The sequence below is a fragment of the Eumetopias jubatus genome, unplaced genomic scaffold (assembly GCF_037043125.1).
Source record: "Eumetopias jubatus isolate StellerSeaLion01/CBP00866 unplaced genomic scaffold, mEumJub1_p1.0 scaffold_10, whole genome shotgun sequence".
NCBI classification, from domain to species: domain Eukaryota; kingdom Metazoa; phylum Chordata; class Mammalia; order Carnivora; family Otariidae; genus Eumetopias; species Eumetopias jubatus.
Genome location: NW_028274816.1, coordinates 77,504,982 through 77,525,936, shown reverse-complemented (window position 1 = coordinate 77,525,936; position 20,955 = coordinate 77,504,982). Strand labels below are relative to the sequence as shown.

General features: G+C 54.6%; 1 protein-coding gene across 4 annotated transcripts; it reads left to right on the top strand.

Annotated features, from left to right (window-relative positions):
- Window positions 1-513: 513 nt before the first annotated feature.
- Window positions 514-8,602, top strand: ALOX15B (arachidonate 15-lipoxygenase type B). 4 transcript variants are annotated; one of them, XM_028125110.2, is made up of 14 exons: window positions 514-687; window positions 769-991; window positions 1,191-1,272; window positions 3,311-3,433; window positions 3,711-3,814; window positions 5,114-5,301; window positions 5,511-5,645; window positions 5,744-5,947; window positions 6,877-6,963; window positions 7,075-7,244; window positions 7,430-7,551; window positions 7,650-7,750; window positions 7,831-8,001; window positions 8,423-8,602. In XM_028125110.2, the coding sequence occupies exons 1-14, from the start codon at window positions 541-543 to the stop codon at window positions 8,600-8,602; spliced, it is 2,037 nt and encodes a 678-aa protein (XP_027980911.2). In that variant the 5' UTR covers window positions 514-540. The 4 variants fall into 4 exon arrangements, with proteins under 4 accessions (XP_027980911.2, XP_087883368.1, XP_027980912.2 ...); XM_088027242.1 differs by having other exon boundaries at window positions 541-687; window positions 8,356-8,583; XM_028125111.2 differs by lacking the exon at window positions 6,877-6,963 and having other exon boundaries at window positions 541-687.
- The last annotated feature ends 12,353 nt before the right edge of the window (window positions 8,603-20,955 follow it).

Here is a 20,955-nt window from a genome sequence, read left to right as displayed (position 1 = left end):
TTAACCTCCAACGGAGTAAAGACTGGGTCTTGCCTTGGCAGTCTTCACAGTACCTAAGGAAGTACGAGGTACATGGTTGGTTCTCAAAATTATTTATTGGCCGCAATAAAATAGTGAACGCAGGCCAAGAAGAGCTGTAGAAAGTGGGGAGGTGGGGCTGCAGAGGCTTTTAGAGGCTAAGAAGGCAAAGAAACAAAGAGGGGCCCAAATGTATCTCCACCCCCCGCTTGGATCCTGACTCTCTCTCTGGCCTTGCATCCCTGAAAGGTCCGGGTCCCCAAACCTCAGGACACCCAGTCCCTGCTCACCCGGCACTACAGAGCCTCCCAGCCCCTCCCGTCTCCGCCCTGGGCCGGGCGTGTGTTTGCTTACCAGGTGGCGGAGGGGCTCCGTGCGCACTTGGAATGGGGGACAGCAATCCGTCGCGCGGGACCGGCACCTGGCGGGGCGGGGCGGGGCGGGGCGGGGCGTGTCCCCAGCTGAGCCGCCAGCTTTAAAGGTCTCAGCGGCCCCGCAGACAGCCAGACTTGGGCTGGCACCATGGCCAAGTTCAGCGTGAGAGTGTCCACCGGGGAGGCCCTCGGGGCTGGCACGTGGAACAAAATAGCTATCAGCATCGTGGGGACCCGGGGAGAGACCCCCCCACTGCGCCTGGACCACGCGGGCAAGGAGTTCAGCGCGGGCGCTGTGAGTGCCCTGCGGGGCGGGGTGGAGGCGGAGGAGGGAGCAGGGGACGGGCCCCTCGGATCCTAAGCCTCTCCCCTCCAGGTGGAGGACTTCCAGTTGGAGTTCCCCCAGGACGTGGGCGCGGTGCTGCTGCTGCGCGTGCACAAGGCGCCCCTGCTGCTGCCGGTCCCGGTCGGGGCCGTGGCCCGGGACGCCTGGTTCTGCCGCTGGTTCCAGCTCACGCCGCCGCGGGGCGCCCCCCTGCGCTTCCCCTGCTACCAGTGGCTGGAGGGCGCGGGGAGCCTGGCGCTGCGCGCAGGGGCCGGTGAGCCGGGCGGGGACGTCGGGCCTGGTGGGGGCAAGGCAAGGGGAGTGGAGAGGTCGGCCGGTGTGGCCCCTGGGGAGGAGGAGGGGGCAGCCCGGTGTGGGAGCAGGGGACCCAGGGCGGAGGGCAGAGCAGCTGGGGCAGAGGGGGGCGGGAGGCGTTTTCTCTGCCCTCCTCACCCGCTCCTGTGCGCTCACAGCCAAGGTCTCCTGGGCAGACGACCACCCCATCCTCCGGCAACAGCGCCAGGAAGAGCTGCAGGCCAGGCAGGACTCGTACCAGTGAGGAGGGGCTACTGTGGGGTGCTGGTGCGGGGCGGGGGGGGGGGGAGCGGGGGTCACCCAAGGGATGTGGGGCTGCCTGGGTTCAGCCGGGATGACACAGACTGAAGTCCTCGCCAGTCCTCTCGGGGAACAACATCAGCATCTGGGGGCTTGTTAGAAATGCAAATTCCCCGACACCCTCAGGCCTGCTGAATACCGAGGGTGCCTGCAACAATTCTGCTGTAACCAGCCTTCTGGAGCATTCTGGTGCGGGCAAACAAGGGCTGGGAATGCCTCACCCCTGCAGGCGTCTTGCTTGCCTTGTGGGCCTTTTTCATCCATAGACTTGTTTTATCCTCCTGGAAATCTGGGCGGAACCAGAAATCCACGTCCCCCTCCAAGCCCAGGAAACTCATACTGCAGGGCAGGTGGGAGAAGGGCCCTTTCTCTGCCCCAGGCTCAGCTGGGAGAGTTGGGTCCCAGAGGCTGCCTTGGTGAGGGGTGGAAGCTGCAGGGGAGCTGGGGCTGCAGGTAGGCAGACAAAGCCGGGGACCACAGGGCGCTCAGGGGCAGGTTTTCAAAAGGTCGTGTTCTGGCCAACTCAGCTGGTCCCGAAGCCTGGGCTGCAGGCTTTTGCTCCAGGTCTCTCAGCTACCTGGGCTCCAAATGTCTAGGCCCTCAGGCCTTGAAGTATGGCCTCAGATCACAGTGTCAGCATCACCTGGGAGCTCCCAGGCTCCGGGGCCCACCCACTCCAGACCTGCTAAATCAGAACCTGCATTTCACCAAGGTCTCTGGGTGAATGGGTTTGTACACTCCCCTGTGAGAAGCAGGGTTGGGCCGCCACTTAGGAGTAGTGTACTTTAATTGCCACTTGTTCTTTGAAGTCGAAAGTTCCAGCCCAAGGGCAATGACTGACTGATTGAATAAGAGGAGGACTGGCCTGGGGCGGGGTAGGGGGGTGTGCTCAGCTTCCGGGGACAGGATTTTACCATTGCACCCAAAGTCTTCAGGCTGTATTGCTTGCTTGATCAAGATGCTGGAGGCCTGGGGAAGAGTAAATTTCTGGCCCCCCTCAAGCTTATGGAAATCAACCGTGCCTCTCCATGGGATTCCTGCCCAAGGCTCCTGAAGCCTACATGAACTCCCTCGTGAGATGCATCTGTGTGAGTCAGGGATTTTATGGTTGCAAGAAAAAAAAATAGGCCAGCAAGCAGACTGGGGGTAGCCAGATCTCAGAGCCCAGAAACCAAGGTGATTCTCTCCCTGTCTCTGGGGGCCTAGACGCTTTCTCTCTCTTGTTTCACGTTTCTCTTTCTCCCTGTGTAGAACAGCTTTCTTTGGGTCCCAGTCCCTACAGTGGAAAGTGGTCATAACTAACAGTCCCTATGTTTGCATGTGGTAGTCCAGATATCCAGACAGATAGTCTCTCTGGCTCAGCCCTGTTAAAAAAAAAAAAAAAAAAAAAAAATTCAACCGAGTCCGTTTGAAGATCTAGTTGGCTTTATTTGATGATTTGCGAATCAGGCAGTGTCCGCTCTAGCAGAGAAGGAGTTCTGAGGAGCCATACAAAATGATAGGCTTTTCTAGGCAGATGGGGGCAGAAAAAGGAACTTTCTAGCAAAAAAGCGGATTGTTTCAGGCAAGATCACCTTCCTTTGGGGAAAGGTGGGGATCTATCAGGCAGATCACCTCACTGGTGATGACCCAGTAATTCCAGGTTGACTGGTTAGTCACGTTCCTGGGAGCGACTGACCTTGCAGATAGGTTAGGCATGAAGCCTTGGTTTGCAGATGTGGGCTTAGCACAAGTGACTCCATTTTGGACCCGATATCTGATTCCCCAGAAAGGACGTTGCTAGGCCTAGCTCTGGTTAGGTGCCCAGGCCTGGACCAGTCAGCAGTGGGAACGAGGCAGGGACAGAGCTTGGGAATGCCCTCGCTCGTAGAAGGGGGCTGGCTCTGATGAGGGCCTCCAGGGCCCTACCTCTCCCTTTGCCCCAGTCGGTGGGTTCCCTGAGCCTTCTTGTGGACCACCTTCCTGCTCCTCCCTCCAGCTGGAAGACTTACAGTCCAGGCTGGCCTCACTGTCTGGATGAGAAGTCTGTGAAAGATCTGGATCTCAACATCAAATACTCTGTCATGAAGAATTCCTGCTTCTACCTGAAAGTCAGCTCTGCGTAAGGATGCCCACTCCCTCCCGACCCTGGGCCTCAGCTGCCCTGGGACTCCCGCCTTCTGCCCTCCCCCACTGTCAAGGATGTGGGTCACACAGTCCTACCCAGGGCACAGCCTCTGCCCACCACCAATTCCCATGAGACCATGATGACCTCAGGGGCAGTGGCTCCTTGGGGACCTGGGGGCTGGCTCGAGAGCCTAGGAAGGATAAGGCCAGCTGACAGGGGAGGGTCTCCCAGGGCCTCTAGCCCCTTCCCCACCCTTGATACCCCCTGACAGGTTTATAGAGCTGAAACTCAAGGGGCTACTGGACCGCAAGGGGCCCTGGAAGAGTCTGAACGAGATGAGAAGGATGTTGAACTTCCGCAAGACTCCAGCCGCTGGTGAGGAACTCGGGCTGGAGCTCCTGACTTCTTCCCTGAGACCTCAGCTCTCCTAGCTGTCCAGAGCCTCAGAAAACCAAGCACTGATTCACCGTGTGACCCTGGGCAGGTCCTTGTCCCTTGCTAGACCTTACTTCCTCCACAGATACAAAAGAGGGTGGAGACTGGGCGCATCCCTAACCTTCTAACGCCCCTTAATCCAACAGACATTTGCTGGGCAGTGACCCATCAGACACTGGGTTAGGGCTGTGGACACAGTCTTTGTCCCCACCGGGCTCACAGTTGAGCAGGTGAGTGGACAATAGGCTCAAAATCAAAATACTGAGTTTCCCTTGTGAAACCTGTTCATTGGCCCCAGCAAAAGTACATAAAAGGGGGTCTTGCCTCATCTGGGCAGTGGGGGGGGGTGTCCTGGAAAGCTGTCCCCAGGAGGGGACGTGTCTGTTGAGACCTTGAAGTTGAGTAGGTATTAACGGTACCAAGAATGGGCAGAGTGCGTTTTGGGCTTAGGAGACAGTGAATGCGAAGGCCCTGAAGTTGGAAGGACCAGAGGCCTTCTGAGGGGGGCGGGGGGAGAGATCTCTCTCTTGGCTAAAGGGAGGGAAGATAAGAGACAGAGTGGGGGAGGTGCACGGGACCCCCAGGGCACACAGGGCTGGGGAGCCCAGGGTGGGAACTCGGGCTTTTCCCAAATGCAGTGGGAAGCTTTGGCTGGCTGCCAGGCAAGGACTGAACAGCCAGATGTGCCCTGTGGGGGGCAGGGTGTTAGCAGGCGTGACTGGAAGCGGGAGGAGCAGTTATGAGGCCCCGGCCATGGTCAGCAGAGGATGGTGGCCTCAGCAGGGCAGTTACAGCAGAGACGGGGTGAACAGGTGGGGTGAGAGCTACTCAGGATGGAGCATCAATGGGTACCGATGGAAAGAGGAGGAGAGGGAGCTCGTGTGAGTGGTCCCCAGCTCTGCCTGCGACCAGCTGGATGGGGGTGCTGGTCCCCAGACGCCAGGCGATGGGAGAGGTGGGCCCGGAGCCGTAGCCCCCAGTGCTGTGTTTGAAGCTGCTGAATCCTGGCCTTGGGCGTCAGGTAGACAGGAGGATGGGTGGGCTGGGGACTCAGATTTGCTGCTTGGTGAGAGGCAGAGGCTGAAGCCCAGGCTGAGAAAGCTACAGAGTGCGAAGCGAAGGGAACTTGGGATGGACCCAGGAGCAAGCAACTCCACCATGAAGCCCAGGGACGGGGTGGGAGCTTCCATGTTGAGATGACCCGGCCCCCCTCTCCTCCCGCTGCCCTCCCCCCCGCAGAGTACGTGTTTAAACACTGGCAGGAGGACGCCTTCTTCGCCTCCCAGTTCCTGAATGGCCTCAACCCTGTCCTGATCCGCCGCTGTCGCCACCTGCCAGAGAACTTCCCCGTCACTGATGACATGGTGGCCCCCATGCTGGGCCCCGGGACCAGTCTGCAGGCTGAGCTGGAGGTGAGGGGCTCGGGGGTCCAGGCCCTGCACACCGCCGTCCCGGTGCCTTGGGACGGTCCCCTGCTGGAGAGGCCCACCTTCTTAGTTCCTAAGGACCTCCGTGTGCTGCTCACCAACAGCACCCTCTCCTGGGCAGACGTCTTTCCCCCGCCCTGAGTCCTCTCCCCGCCCCGCCCCTGCATCCGTTAGAGGCAACCCCTGCTCCCCCTCTCCCTACTGCAGAGGGGCTCCCTGTTCCTGGTATCCTCTCTGGCATCCGCACCAACGTCGTGAATGGGAAGCCCCAGTTCTCCGCGGCCCCGATGACCCTGCTGTTCCAGCGCCCCGGGGGAGGGCCGCTGCTGCCCCTCGCCATCCAGGTCAGCGGCTGGGCCAGGAGGAGGGAAGGGTTTGACGGAGGGGCCCCGCAGCGCAGACAGCCCACGGCCACCTCTCCCTGCACCGACTCCTCCTACAGCTCAGCCAGACCCCGGGACCCAACAGCCCCATCTTCCTGCCCAGCGACAACAGGTGGGACTGGTTGTTGGCCAAGACATGGGTGCGGAATGCCGAATTCTCCGTCCACGAGGCTGTCACGCACCTGTTGCATACGCACCTGCTGCCCGAGGTGTTCACCTTGGCCACGCTGCACCAGCTGCCTCACTGTCATCCACTCTTCAAGGTCCGTGGCTCGACAACGTGGCCCACGCTGTGTCCCTGCACCCCGGGCGTGCTCAGCAGCCTGGACCCGCGTGGCCCTCTTCCTCCGGGCGGGGGCGCAGAGCCCCCCTCCTGCTGCAGCACGCCAGCCCTGGCAGCCTGCTTTCCCACAGGCCCTGAGCCGGGGCGAGGGGCACAGGGGCTGGCGGGAGGGAGGGGGCTGCATGGGACTTCTTAGGGGAGAGCAGAGGGACAGCCAGCGCTGCCCAGAAGCCCCATTCCTAGGGGAAATCTAAGGCAGATGTCAGAGCGTGCACTTGGCTTTGAGGGAACAGCAGGTTGCTTGCAGACAGCAGCAGGGGCGAGGGAACCCTGGGAGGGAGACCCATGTCTCTAACGTGGGCTCCGCTTCAGATGGCCCACATTCCTTTCCCCCAGGGACCTGGGGCATCTCTTCTCCGAAGGGCAGAAATTTCTCCCATGCGGGATCCACGGCTCTTTGGATTCTCTGAATCTTACTTAGGCAGTCTCCTGAGTCCCGGATGCAGGACCTTTTCTATCCTCTCCAGTCCAGGCTGATTCTTTCTGACCCTCGGCAGCTCCCAGGGCCTGGTAGTCTGCGGGGATGGTTCCATTTTGCTCTGCGGGCCCCGCTTTTCATGGTGCTTTGCCTGCACGCGGGTTAGTAAATCACAGGATGCCAGAGCCGGGGGGCTCGTAGTGCTCCTCCAGATCAGCCCTTTCATTTGCCCAGAGAGAGGAAGGTGCCAGGCCCAGGTCATAGAACAGAATGCTGGTGGAAGCCCAGCCCCTGGCACGAGGTCTGGGGCCCTGATCCCTGTCCCCGGCTGGTCCTCTTGTCGCTGTCATCTCTTTCCATGGGTGATTTATAAGACTTGTGCCTCTCTGGCCCCAGACCTCACTCACCTGTGTCTTCTCCAACCCTTACAGCTGTTGATCCCCCACACTCGGTACACCCTGCATATCAACACTCTTGCCCGCGAGCTGCTCATCGCCCCAGGGCAGGTGGTAGATCGGGTAAGGTCTGCTTCAGGGAGGGTGGCGATGGGAGAGTCCCCGTGTCTCCCGCCAGTGCTGCCTCATGCTTCCGGGGCCAGCGCTCCAGCACCCAGGAGTTCTGTCTTCCAGTCCACAGGCATTGGCATTGGAGGCTTCTCGGAACTGATACAGAGGAACATGGAACAGCTGAGCTATTCTGTCTTGTGTCTGCCCGAGGATATCCGGGCCCGAGGAGTCGAAGACATCCCAAATTACTACTACCGGGATGACGGGTTGCAGATCTGGGGTGCAGTGGAGAGGTGAGGTGACCGTCTCCAACGAGCCGGGGGCTGGGGGAGGCAAGAAGACGGGAGAGGAGCGGGAGGGCCCAGGGAGGCTCCCGACAAGGAGGGGGTGCTGGATATGAATGACACTGAGCCGTGTTGCTCCTCAGGGAGGGAGGGTCAGGGTCAAAAGTCGGGACTGAACCCAGTGCACCTTGCAGCTTTGTCTCCGAAATAATCAACATCTACTACCCAAGTGATGCATCGGTGCATGATGACAATGAACTCCAAGCCTGGGTGTGGGAGATCTTCTCGGAGGGCTTCCTGGGCAGGGAGAGCTCAGGTACGGGGTCCTCAGCCCTTGGGCCACACTCTCAGTCCCCTGCAGCGGGGTCCTGAGGACCCTGGCAGCCGCATTGCCTGGCGCCCCTCCCCCCGCAGGTGTGCCCTCCACGCTGGAGACCCGGGAAGCCCTGGTCCAGTATGTCACCATGGTCATCTTCAACTGCTCAGCCAAGCACTACGCTGTCAGCGCCGGGCAGGTGAGGAGGGTCGGTGCCCGGGCGGTGGGATGGAAGGGGGCCAGGCTCCCAGGGCTCAACGTTGCCTTCTTGGCTTTCAGTTTGACTCCTGTGTCTGGATGCCCAACCTGCCTCCCACCATGCAGCTGCCACCCCCCACCTCCAAAGGCCAGACAAGACCAGAGGGGTTTCTAGCTACCCTCCCGCCGGTCAATGCCACATGTGACATTATCATTGCCCTCTGGATACTGAGCAAGGAGCCTGGGGACCAAGTGAGTGTGGGGCTGGGGGCCAGGCCAGGCCAGCTCTGGGGTGTGCGAGGGAGTGTCCTTTCCCTTCTCTGGCACAGACCCCATGCTGCCTTCAAGGCGCTGGGTCTCTTCACCCCACTGAACTTTACCAGGGGGACACATGAATGTTGGACATCTCACCAGGAGGGTCAAATGATCAAATGAGTTGAGGCAGAGTCACCCTAGCTGCAAGGAGATCACGCTGGGGGGTGGGGACGCCCCTCGGAAAACTCCGACTTGAGCTTTCAGTCCCCAAGAGCTGCCTGCAGTGACCCTCATTGCCTAGAGGGAGGGAGAGGGCTGAGGCTCAGAGGGAGGCTACTTCCAGGTCCCCAGGGTGGACGGTTAACGGGGGTCCAGCTGCTGAGCAGTTCCTTCACTCAACCTTGTGGTTGGTTCCCAGAGGCCCCTGGGCACCTACCCAGAGGAGCACTTCATGGAGGAGGCTCCTCAGCAGAGCATCACCGCCTTCCAGAGCCGCCTGGCCCAGATCTCAAAAGATATCCGGGAGCGGAACCAGAGGCTGTCACTGCCCTACACCTACCTGGACCCTCCGCTCATTGAAAACAGCGTATCCATCTAAATCCCCTGGAGAACAGGGTGCTCTGAGGCATCCCTTGGACCCCATAAAACCAGGCCCCCATATGCCTCTCCTGGAACAACCAAACCACACGGAACTCACCCCACACACCACAAAACAACAGAAACAAAACAGAGAAACAAAAGACTCCAAAAAACAGCACCACCGTACCATACCTTTTGAAGACTCCAAGATTCAAAGTGCTCGAACACCCATAGCTCCCTTAAAGGGTTTTATGACTTTGTGTTGCTTTGCATTTTTGCATTACATTATGATGGGGGGGATCCCCTGATACCCGCTGATCCCACTGACCACAGCTGAGTGGGCCTAACGGTTGCCCGATGCAGGGCGGCCCTCCTGGCAGGTCAAAAAATTGCCCAAGAGGTTGATAGTGACCTATGGTCTCAGCTATAAAAATGAACAACCCACTAAGAAGGGGCCACCAGAAGCAGGGCAGAAGGAAGTTGACAACTGTCTGGGCAGTACCCATATATGCTTTCCTAAAAACTTGTTCCAAAGTTGGACAAAAAAGCTTGCATATTATAAAGCGGGTTCCATTTCCAGAGAATCACAAAATAGCAGAGCCATAATAATCCTATGTTGCCTTCCAGATTCAGTCCTCAGTCCTCAGTGATGGAATTCCAGCACTGCATACACATTCTTCCTTTCTGTTCTTCTTGTCCCAAATCAAGAGTCATCCATTAAGGCCAAAATGGCTCTCTTTGGAATTCACCTAATGGTTTCCACCTCTGCCTCATATTGTAGGTTTGGTTTTTGAGGTTCACTAAGTTTTATAAAACAGTGTGGACAGAATGCAATAGGTATTTGAATCGCTACACAAACATGACCACTGAGAGAGAGAGTGATGCTCTAGGAAGTGCTAGCAGGCAGCTCCCCAGCTGAGATTGTGTGCCACAAATGAGTCAGAGATATAGAGCTCTTAAACTCTTTGGCTTCAAGCAACAGAAGACAATTCCTGATAACTTAAGCGATAAAAGCAATAAAAATGGAGAAGAAACTGAGTGTCTCAAGGGATTAAAAAAAAAAAAGCATTGCACACCGCCCTCGGGAAGGACCCAAGGAGGCTCTGGGCACAGGACCCAATGCACAACCTCCTCAGGCGCTGCTGTCAGAATGAGCAAGCTCCTACCACATTTGTCTTTGAATTCTTTGCTTCAGTATGCAAATTCCACGAGGAAAGGTCTGTCGGACTTGACTTGGAGGGGCAGAAGCCATTAGTTGCTGTGGCAGAAAGCTTGTGCTCACTAAACAGCTCAGGTTGGGGCCATATGACCAATACCAGCCAATGGATTGTGGAGGAAGCAATGTATGTCACTTCCACGATGAGGCAGTTAAGAGCCGGCATGCCTCCCCCATCCTTCCCTCGCCCTTGAGGCTACCTTGGAGGCATGCTCCAGAAGACATGAGCCCCCTCCTCCCCTTGATCACTAGACTGCATGCTCATGAGGACAGGGTTCATAACTGCCCACCACAGTGCCTGGCACATAGCAGGAGCTCAGTAAGTAGGTGTTGAGTGGAGGACATCATACCCAAATGATTCCTCAAACCCTTCCGTGCCCCTTCACAGTTACCTGTGTGTTTCCCCAACTAGACCATGAGTTTCTTAAAGGCAGGAGCTGGGTCTCATTCAGTTTATATTCCTGGTGCCCAGCACTGTGCTGACACACAAGAGAGAGCTGACAAATGTTTGTCTGATGATGGATAAAAGGGAGAATGACTGAATGTACGTACGTGTGGATGGATGGATGGATGGATGGACGGAAACATGGACGGATGGAGGGATGAACTACTGAGTTGGAAGGCAATTGTGCTCCAGTCAGTAAACCAGTATTTGCTTCAGTGTGTGTCTTTTGGGAGCAACTATCATCTGGAGAAAATGGAGAAACCAAGGCAGCTCAGCAGTGAAAATCCAAGCAGTCAGTCTCCAGTCCTCCTTGGAGAAGCCACCACCCCCTCCACCACCCAGGCCTGTGACCCCTCTGACTCTCTTTCTCTCTCTCTTTCTCTCTGTCTCTGTCTGTCTCTCCTCTGTTTTTCACCCACATACCCAAGTCCTTGGACTCTTGGCTGATGAGCCATAAGAAGAGAAGTTTGTTAAGGTGACATTCACCTCTAGGGGAAATCTAGTTCAGAGTCGTGGTCCCCTTGGCCTAGGGTGGGGACTTCTTCATGGACAATAAGGCATTGGGCACCCAGATCCCAGAGTCATGCTGTGGAGACCCCTACCCTCTTTGGGCTTGCTGGCCAGAGGGGGAGGAGCAGCTCCCTCTTAACCACCCCAACTCCAGCCTTTCAGTTAGGGAATGAGGGAGTGTAGGGCACAGGGCCCTAAAAGTGGGGTGGGAGCATCCCTTACCCCTGCCACTCCCTGCCCAGTGTTCCAGCACTGGGTAGAGTGAGTCACCAGGGAAGGAGGGGGGACAAAGGTGTGGGTAGGTGGCAGCAAAAGGGGTAGAAACAGAGATGCAAGACTCTAAGACATTAGCACGGAAAGGGCTAATGAAACAATGCAGAGGCAGGGCATTGCCAGGCATAAAATTGCAGGCACATAACAAAGAGGGGAAGATGTGTAACCTTAGCAAATATCTGAAGTATAAAAAGAGCTTTTACCAATGAATAACCCAGCAGAAAAGAAGGCACATAATAGGAAATTTTTTTAAAAGACAGTCCATAAAATAAACCTCAATGTCTAACCAACCTGTGAAAAGATATTTAATCTCACTGATCATTAGGAAAGTATACCCAGAGTTGTCAAGGGTGTGAAGCACCCGAGTCCTGGTATAATGGTGGAACAGCGTGCCTTTGGGGGAGACCTTTCCAGAAGTCTCAATCAGACTTTAAAATCTAAAAGAAAAAAAGAAGTTTAATCCAGCGAACCACTTATAAAAGGTATCTTACTAAAAAAAGGCGGGGTGGCGCCTGAGTGACTCAGTCGGTTAAGCATCCAACTCCTGGTTTCAGCTCAGGTCATGATCTCAGGGTTGTGAGATCAAGCCCCGCGTCAGGCTCCATGCTCATTGTGGAGTCTGCTTGAGATTCTTCCTCTCCCTCTCTCTCCCCCCACTGTGCATGTTCTCTCTCTCTCTCTAAAAAAGAAAAGAAAAGAAAAACTATCCAACAATGATAAAGTCAAAAGGACAACTGCCTGTCCTTTCAAGGATATTTAGTTTTCTGGAAGCATGTACCATCCCTTGATTTTGCTATTTATTATTAATAAAGGCCTCGGTCTATGAGAAGTTCACGTAACTTGTGACTGGTAGAGATGCAAATGATTTCCGTTTGGTAAAAAAAAGATAACCCCAAGGGTTATAGTTCATTTCCCTTAGGGACATCGGCTAGTTTTGTGTCTAAACCAGAAATCCTCGCCTGACTTTCTCAAATTGCCTATACAGGCTTGCCTCAGAGATATTGTGGGTTGGGTTCCAGACCATCACAGTAAAAACGAGTCAAATGAATTTTTTTGGCTTCCCAGTGCATGTGAAAGTTATGTTTATACCATACTCTATTAAGTGTGTCATAGCGGGGTGCCTGGCTGGCTCAGTTAGTGGAAGATGCAACTCTTGATCCCAGAATTGTAAGTCAACCCCCGCACTGGGTGTAGGGATTGCTTAAAAATAAAATCTCAAAAATTAAAAAAAAAAAGTGCAATAGCGTTGTGTCTTAAAAAATGTACATACCTCGGGGCGCCTGAGTGGCTCAGACAGTGAAGCATCTGCTTTCAGCTCAGGTCATGATCCCAGGGTCCTGAGATCGAGCCCCGCATTGGGCTCCCTGCTCAGTGGGGAGTCTGCTTCTCCTTCTCCCTCTGCCTGCCCCTCTCTCTCTCTCTGTCAAATAAATAAATAAAATCTAAAAAAAATGTATATACCTTAAATTAAAAATACTTTATTGTTAAAAAATGCTAAGTCTCATCTGAGCTTTCAGCGAGTCCTCATCTTTTTGCTGGTGGAGGGTCTTGCCTCAGTGTTGATGGCTGCTGGATGTTCAGGGTGGTGGCTGCTGAAGGCTGGAGTGACTGGCAATTTCTTAAAATAAGACAATAGTGAAATTTGCTGCATCGATCGACTCTTCCTTACACGAACGATTTCTCTGTAGCAGGTGATGCTGTTTGATAGCATTTGACCCACAGGAGAACTTCCTTCAAAATCAGAGTTGGTCCTCTCAAACCCTGCTGCTGCTTTATCAACGAAGTTCATGGAATATTCTCGACCCTTTGTTGTTGTTTCAACAATCTTCCCCAGGAGTAGATTCCATCTAAGAAACCGTGTTCTTTGTTTATCTGTAAAAAGAAACTCCTCTAAATTAGTGCAGCCACTCTGGAAAACTGTATGGAGGTTCCTCAAAAAGTTAAAAATAGAACGACTCTATGATCCAGCAATCACAGTACTAGGTATTTACTCCAGGAGGACAAAAATACTAATTCAAAGGGATACATGCACCCCGATGTTTATAGCAGCATTATCTACAATAGCCAAACTATGGAACCAGCCCAAGTGTCCATGGGCAGATGAATGCATAAAGAGGATGTGGTATATAGACACAGTGGAATACTACTCAGCCATAAAAAAGAATGAAATCTTGCCATTTGTAACAACATGGCTGGAACCGCAGAGTATTATGCTAAGCGAAATACGTCAGAGAATGACAAATACCATATGATTTCACTCAAGCAAGCAAAAGGAAAAAAAAGACAGAGAGATAGACAAACCAAAAAACATTCTTAATTCTTAAGAACACACTCATGATCACCAGAGGGTCGGGGGGTTGGGGGAAATAGGTGATGGGGGTGAAGGAGCACCTTTGTCGTGATGAGCACCGGGTGATGGATGGAAGTGTTGAGTCACTGTATAGTACACCTGAAACTAATATTACACTGTATGTTAACTAACTAGAATTTAACTAAAAACTTTTGAAAAAGAAAAAAAAAAGCAACTCCTCCTCTGTTAGGAGATTGCAGTGATTCAGTCTCATCTCTTGGCTCCACTTCCGATTCTAGGTCTCCTGCTGTTTCCACCACATCTGCAGTGACCGTGTTCACTAAAGTCTTGACCCCCCTCAGAGCCATCCTTGAGGGCTGGAATCAACTTCCTCCAAACTCCTGTTCGTGTTGATATTTTGATTTCTTCCCTTGAATCACAAATGTCCTTAATGGTAACTCCTTTTCAGAAGGTTTTCAATGTACCTTGCCCAGATCCATCAGAGGAATCACTATCTATGGCAGCTAGAGCCTTACAAAATAGATTTCTTAAATAATAAAACTTGAAGGTCAAAGTGACTCCTTGACTCGTGGGCTGCAGATGATTGTTGCACTGGCAGGCATGCAAACAACATGCATCTTACTGCCCATCTCCACCAGAGCTCTGGGGAGACCAGGTGCATGGTCAATGAGCAGTCATATTTTGAAAAGAATCCTTTTTTTCTGAGCAGTGGGTCCCTACAGTTAACTATGTCATAAACAGATACGCTGTCAAGCAGGCTTTGTTGTTCCATTGTTAGAGCAAAGGCAGAGTAGACTTAGCATCATTCCAAAAGGCCCTGGGATTCTCAGAATGGTAAATGAACATTGGCTTCAACTTAAAGTCACCAGCTGCATGAGCTCCTAGCAAGAGAGTCAACCTGTCCTTTGAAGCTTCGAAGCTGGGCATTAACTTCTCCTCTCCAGCTATGAAAGTCCTAGATGGCGTCTTCTTCCAATAGAAGGCTCTTTCATCTACACTGAAGATCTGTTGCTGAGTGTAGACACCTTCATTACTTAGCTCCATCTTCTGGAGAACTTGCTGCAGCCTCTACATCAGCACTTGCTGCTTAACCTTGCACTTTTATGTCATGGAGACGGCTTCTTTCCTTAAACCTCCTGAACCAACCTCTGCTAGCTTCAGACTTTTCTTCTGCAGCTTCCTCACCTCTTTTGGCCTTCACAGAACTGATGAGCATTAGGGTCTTGCTCTGGATTAGGCTTTTGGCTTAAGGGAACATTGGGGCTAGCTTGGTCTTCTACCCAGACCACGGAGACTCTCTCTCCACATCAGCCTTCTTGCTGTTTCTCTTTCTTATCATTCGTGTGTTCACCGGAGTAGCAGTTTGATTTTCTTCAAGAACTTTTCCTCTGGGTTCACAACTTGGTTCGCTTTGGCACAAGAGGCCAAGTTTTTGGCTGATCTCGGCCTTCAACGTGTCTTCCTAAGCATAACCATTTCTAGCTTTTGATTTCAAGTGAGAGACATGACTCTTCCTTTCCCTTGAACACTTAGAGGCCACTGTAGGGTTATTATTAATTAGCCTCATTTCAATTTTGCTGTGTCTCAGGGAATAGGGAGGTCAGAGGAGAGAGAGAGAGAGACTGGGGAATGGCCCGTCGGTTGGGTAGTAGTCAGAACACCCACACCAAAGATGGGCACAGTTCATGGCACCCCAAAGCAATTGCAATAGTACCATCAGAGATCACTGATCACAGATCACCGTAACAAAGGTAATGAAAAGAAAGTTTGAAATATTGCGAGAATTACCAAACACAGAGATGAGAAGTGAGCAAATGGCCCCCGTAGATTTGCTCGATGCAGGATTACCACAAACCTTCAGTTTGTAAGGAAAACAAGCGATATCTGCAAAGCACAATGAACTGAAACACAACTAAAGGAGGCATGCCTATGAATACCTTTAAACACGCAGCTCCTTAACTATTCTTGGAACCGCCGTTACCACCTTTCCGAGTTGACTTAAATCTTTGACTTGTGTTCATTCTAATTTTATGACTCGTGTTTGTAATTTTTTTTTCTCCCCACCTCCCCCCTGCCTCTGGGCGTGCCTGGAGCCCCTCAGCTCACTCCCCTGGGAGGACCCGGAGCAGATCATGTCCCACCCCCCACCAACCTGCGGAAGAGCTGAGGAGGGGACCAAGGTAAGAGGCAAGAGACAAGATGCAGGAATGGAGAGAGGGAGGACACAGGGTGACTCAGAGTGGTTTACAGGACACGGGCCCCCAGAGCTGGGAGGGGACAGGAGAGAGCCACAAAGGAGGAGGCACCAACAGCTCTCTCCCAGCGCACCTTGGAGGAGGGGACGACGGGAAGTGTCCTGGAGCCAAAAGCCGACCCAGTTCTGCGACAGGAGCAGAGAGCAGGTGCGCACCCACAGGGGGACAGGCACCTCAGGGTCTCCCCAGAACCGCCTGCAGGCCACCTGTCTCCTGGGGCCTTCCGGACCCCTGGACAGCAGGCGCGCGAGGACCTTGCTGGGCTCGGGGACCTGGGACTGAGCACCAGTGAGCCTGGTGAGCCCGGGGAAGGCGAGAGCAGGAGACCAGCACACGGGCCCGGGGAGTCTTAACGGGGAATTGGGGGGACCACGGGAGAGCCGCGGCCTAGGAAGCATGAACCAGCCAGCTGGGCTCTGCTGTATCCAGCATTCCTCGGCCTGGTTTTCTCACAGTCCACTCAAATCCGAGATGCAGTCTTGGCTCACATCACATCGGGGAGCACCTGAGATGTACCCAGGAATGGGTGGGGCTGCGGAATCAGTGGCTCCTCGGGTGGAACCCAAGCCTCCAACCCCCTTTGTTCTGAGAAACCACTTAATAGTCCAGTCGTCCAACCAGCTGGAGTAGGAGAAAGGGAACATCAGGGAGTGACTGATGCGGGAAGCTGGAGATCTGGGTCCCCAGAGCCGTAAAGTGTGAGAGGCTGGGGCTTGGGTGGCCAAAGTGGCCCTCCCCACACCCACTCTCTCTGCAGAGTGTGTGTTTCTTTACCTCCCAGTTCCTGAATGGCCTCATCCCCATCCTGGTCCAGCACCATCTCGGCATCCCAAGGAACTTCCCCATCACTGAAGCCACGGACCCCTGTGCTGCACCAGCCCGGGACCGGTCTGCAGGCTAAGCCAGAGGTGAGGGGCCCAGGGGTCCAGCCTGTCTTCCCTCCCATCCCAGTGCCTTCAAGAGCCCAAGCTCCCACCCCCGACCTGTCTCTTCCACCCAGCCCTGCAGCCCTGCAGTGACCCCTTTCTCAGCTAGCTCAGCGCCTTCTCTAACCCAGCACCTGCTGCTCGCCCCTGGAGGGAGGGGTGTTGCTCTGGGACAGCGAGCGAGGGCTGAGTGGGGAGTGCTATCTCCTGCTTCTTTGCCAGGGCCCATGCACTTGTAGGGCCCCTGCCAGTTGTCATGGTTACTAAGGATGCCCTACAGCTGGTCTGCTGAGGCTCCCTAGAGCTACTCTCCCTCCCCTCTGTGGGCCAACTGGGATGAGATGTGCCCCAACTGCAGGACAGGCACAGGGCTGTCCCCTCCCTCAGCCCTCCACTTCCTCCGCCTCTTCTCCCCTAGAGGGGCCCTCTGTAACTGATGAGCCATGCCAACCTCTTGGGGGCTGCCCCAGCACCATTAACGAATTGCCCCAGTTCCTGGCTGCCCCCCCCAGTTCGGTGGGCCCCTTCTGCCCCTCACCATCCAGGTCAGCAAAGCAGGACCTTGGGAGGGCTGGGCGTGCCAGGGGGCACATCCTACCCTCGGGATGACCGCAAGGTTGCCCCCCCACCATGCTGCAAATCCCCACACCGCATCTAACCCAACCAGCCCCTCCCTGCCCTCATCTCTAGCTTGATGGGAACATTGTGATATTCAGTGTCAGAGAGCAAACCACCTTGACATGGGTTTCCAAATCGACTCTCCTGAATCATGCTCCTTTGACAGTATGACCACGTTCCCAGCAGTTAAACACGGAACCCCCTCTGGAAGTCGTCTCCACGCCCTCCCTTCCAGCCTTCCAGTCTCTGCACCACACAACTCAGGATCTGGGTGACTTTGGGCTGGTACCAGGAGCCCTTGACCAGGCTCTGCCCCATGTGCCGACAAGGCGGCCTTAGGTTGACTCACCTCCCAGTGACCGTTTCCTGTTGTGCTAGAAGTGATCAGAAGGGGAAACCTTCATACCTTGCCGACCACATCCATCGCTGGCATTAAGTACCTCGCCAGGTTTAACTCAGTTAATCTTTCAGAGCAACCCAAGGAAGAGGGGATGATTATCAATCAACTTCACTGTGTTGTTTTTTTTTAAGATTTTATTTATTTATTTATTTATTTGAGAGAGAGAATGAGAGCACAAGGAAGGGGAGGGGGAGAGGCAGAGGGAGAAGCAGGCTCCCCGTTCAGCTGGGAACCCTACTCGGGGCTCGATCCCAGGACCCTGGGATCATGACCTGAGCCCAAGTCAGGTGCTTAACCCACTGAGCCACCCAGGCACACCCATCAACCTCACTTTATAGATGAAGAACCTGAGTCGCAGAGAGGTTAGTTAATTTTCCCGAAGAGATACAGCTAGTAAAGAAGAGGACCATGTGATTTGGCCCCATGGGCAGGGTAACAGGCTGCACTTTCTAGAGCCAGATTCCACCTGATGCCTACCCTGCCCGTGAACCAGCCCCCACTCCAGCTCACTCAGACACCTGGCCCAGACAGTGCCGTCTTCCTTCCCAGGGACACAGCTGAGGACTGGCTCCTGGCCAAGACCTGGGTCCAGCACTCAGTGCTCCCAGTGCGTGACATGGTCACTCATATGCTTTGAACCCGCTTTATGATGGACACCTCTTTTCTCTCCGTGCCCAGTGGCTGCCCATGGGTCGCCCCTTCTTCTAGGTAGGGAGGACCCCTCCACCCAGTGCCCGGAGCCGTGGGGCCCCTCCGGCTGTCTCATCTAACCTCTGACTCTGGTTGTCCCTCACTGCTCTGTCCTTGTGTCTACTACACCTGACATCAACACTGAGGCTCACACTGGGCTCTTTGCACCGGGAAAGCTCATCAGCCAGCTCGGGGCCCTGGAGCGGCTGAGCTTTGGCCCTGAGCAGCGGGGGCTCTCTGCCCAGCAGTCAGTCAACGTTGCTGGGGAGGACAGGCGGGCTGCCTGGTGCTGATCACCAAAGGGCCAGAGGCTTGCGCCTTGCACTCCCTCCTCCCGCCCCACCAGCTGGCTGGCCCAGAGGCTCAGGATCTTGCCCACTACTCTCCCCAGACGATGTGCTCTGGATCCAGGTGGCCACAGAGAGGTGAGGCTCCCCAGGGGCCCGAGGGCTCTGCGCCTCCCCCTCATCTATATCTCTGTTACCTTGTTCATCCACTCCACCTACCCCTTCTGCCCAAACACACTGTTATTTCACACCCCTTTCCTGTCTCCTCTTCTCTCCCCACTGTGTGACTTTGAGCAAGTCACTTAACCTCTCTGTGTTTATTTCTTCATCTGAAAACAGGGATGAGAAGAGCGCCTATCTTACAGGTTATTATTAGAATTAAATCTAAAGCCCTAAGAATAAACCTCAGGTGAATAGGAAGTGCCTTCTGAGCATTCACCCCATAGATAAAGTCTCCGGGGTTTCCTTCGGAATCTCCCTCACAGAAGACCTCTTTAGGGTGTACCTCTGGCCTCCACCCCAGTGTTAGGAGCTCTTGATGTCTGGCCTCCCCATGAGTCCCCATCTCCTGCCATTAACCTGCATGACCACCTTCCTCAGGCACTGGGATTTAGGACAGCCCTGCTCACGACCCTCACATGGCTCTGTGTTTGGCACATGGAATGCAGTGTTCACTGTGGTATCTTAGCCCCTCTGGAAACTGCCTCCCCCCCTTCTCCGTTCTTCTTCCTCAGCAGAGACCAAGACTGGGGAGGCTAGGAACCCCAATTCTCCCTCTCTCCCTAAGCACATACTGCCCCTTTGAGCCCAGCTCATGCGCTACCTCCCCTTGAATCCTCGGGGACGCCCCCACTATGAACACCCACAGCTGGAGCAATGGATCCACGTGTCCTTCATGAGCCCTAACTATGGCTGGTGCTGGATGCCATGGTGAGCAAGGCAGATCAGCCCTGGCCCTTGGGAACGAGTGGCGCAGACGGATCCAATCCACCGGTCTGAACACAGAGGGGCCCTGGCGTGGGATCCTTCCCTGTTGCTTGATCTACCTCAAAAGGCTGGAAGACAATGCCTACAGCGTTTGCGAGCAACAAGTGCAAAGGATGAGGGTGGGTGGGGACTGCAGCCAATGGAGAACTCACATTTGTCTGATGGGGACAAACGGCGACCCAGCAATGACTATAGCCAGATCTTTAGATTTTTCAAGAGAAACCTGACATTGTCTAATATGTAAGCGTTGGTCATTGATTCATCTTGAAAAAAGAACAAATAAGAAACCTTGGCAGACAATCAAAACACATCTGCAAACCAACTGCGGCTCTCAGGCCCTAGGTTTGCACACATGGTGATGAAAGCCTCCAGGTCTGAAGATCAGCTCAGTTCATGCAATGCGGGGTTGGCCATTTTCCTTCTCTGGCTTCAGATTCCCCCTTGGGGCAGCTGGTCTCAGTGGCCTCTTCCAACCCACACCCCTGGGTGCCTTAGACTACCAGCTGTAAGTCACCATGTGTTCCTGGATCCCTAGCTTTGTGCCCGGACAATAGTGTCGTAAGCAAAGACTCAGAACCTCGGGCCTGGCTCAGGGAAGTCTTGCAGGAAGGTTTTCTAAGCTTCATGAGCTCCAGTGAGGCGTCCACACCTGTCTCCTGCTCTAGACCCCACCTCCCCAGGGCAGCAGCCCTTGGGTTTCAGCTCTGTTCTCTCCACCCCATCTCCACGTACGGGTCCCTGTTGCCCTGGGGAGCTCATCGAATGTCTCCCCATGATCATCGTCCACTGCTCAGCCCAACACGATGCCACTGACAGCGGCCAGGTGAGTCAGCGCCAAACCTGGGGGGGATATGCAGGGTCACCAGAGGAATGGACCTAAGAGAAGCACTGGCAACTATGCTTACCGAGTTTGGGGGGGTCAGCTTGAATTCAGTGCCCAGATGCCCAATATTCCCACCACCATGCAGGTCCCCCCCAACCCCCCCGCTGACCTACTGCCAAAGGCCAGAGAGACCTGGTGGACTCACGCCCTGAGGTCCAGTCCACATGCCAAGCCCTTGTGTAGCTCCAGGGTGTCAGCAATGAAACCATAAGCAAGGCCCAGGGTGGGGGCTGAAAGGGGGCGATTCTCAGGTTCCAGAAGAGTGGGTGGGGGTGAGGAAGAGACCTTTAGGGACAGGTTACTTGGAGGGTACACTTAGCAGGCTGGGCTCCTGCATGGGCAGAGCCTGGAGTGATGTAGGTTTTGGTAGGTGATGAGGTGTGGTGTAGGGTACTATAAGGTTCATAGTAGGTGGAGCTTAGAGCTGGCTGGGTTTCAAAGTGAGCTTGGCTTGGGTGGTCTAGGTTTCTGGTAGGCTGGGCTCAGGGTGGTCTTTTGCCTGGGTGGACGGGTAATTTAGGTTTCAGGTTGAACTGGTCTTGGGTGGTCTGAGTGCCTAGGTGGGCAGGGC

Excerpts from the sequence above, each read along its gene's own strand:
- ALOX15B (XM_088027242.1), top strand. The coding sequence starts at position 541 with ATGGCCAAGTTCAGCGTGAGAGTGTCCACCGGGGAGGCCCTCGGGGCT. Across the intron at positions 992-1,190 it reads GGCGCTGCGCGCAGGGGCCG|CCAAGGTCTCCTGGGCAGAC; the intron begins GTGAGCCGGGCG and ends GTGCGCTCACAG. Across the intron at positions 5,302-5,510 it reads TGGAGGTGAGGGGCTCGGGG|GGGCTCCCTGTTCCTGGTAT; the intron begins GTCCAGGCCCTG and ends CCTACTGCAGAG.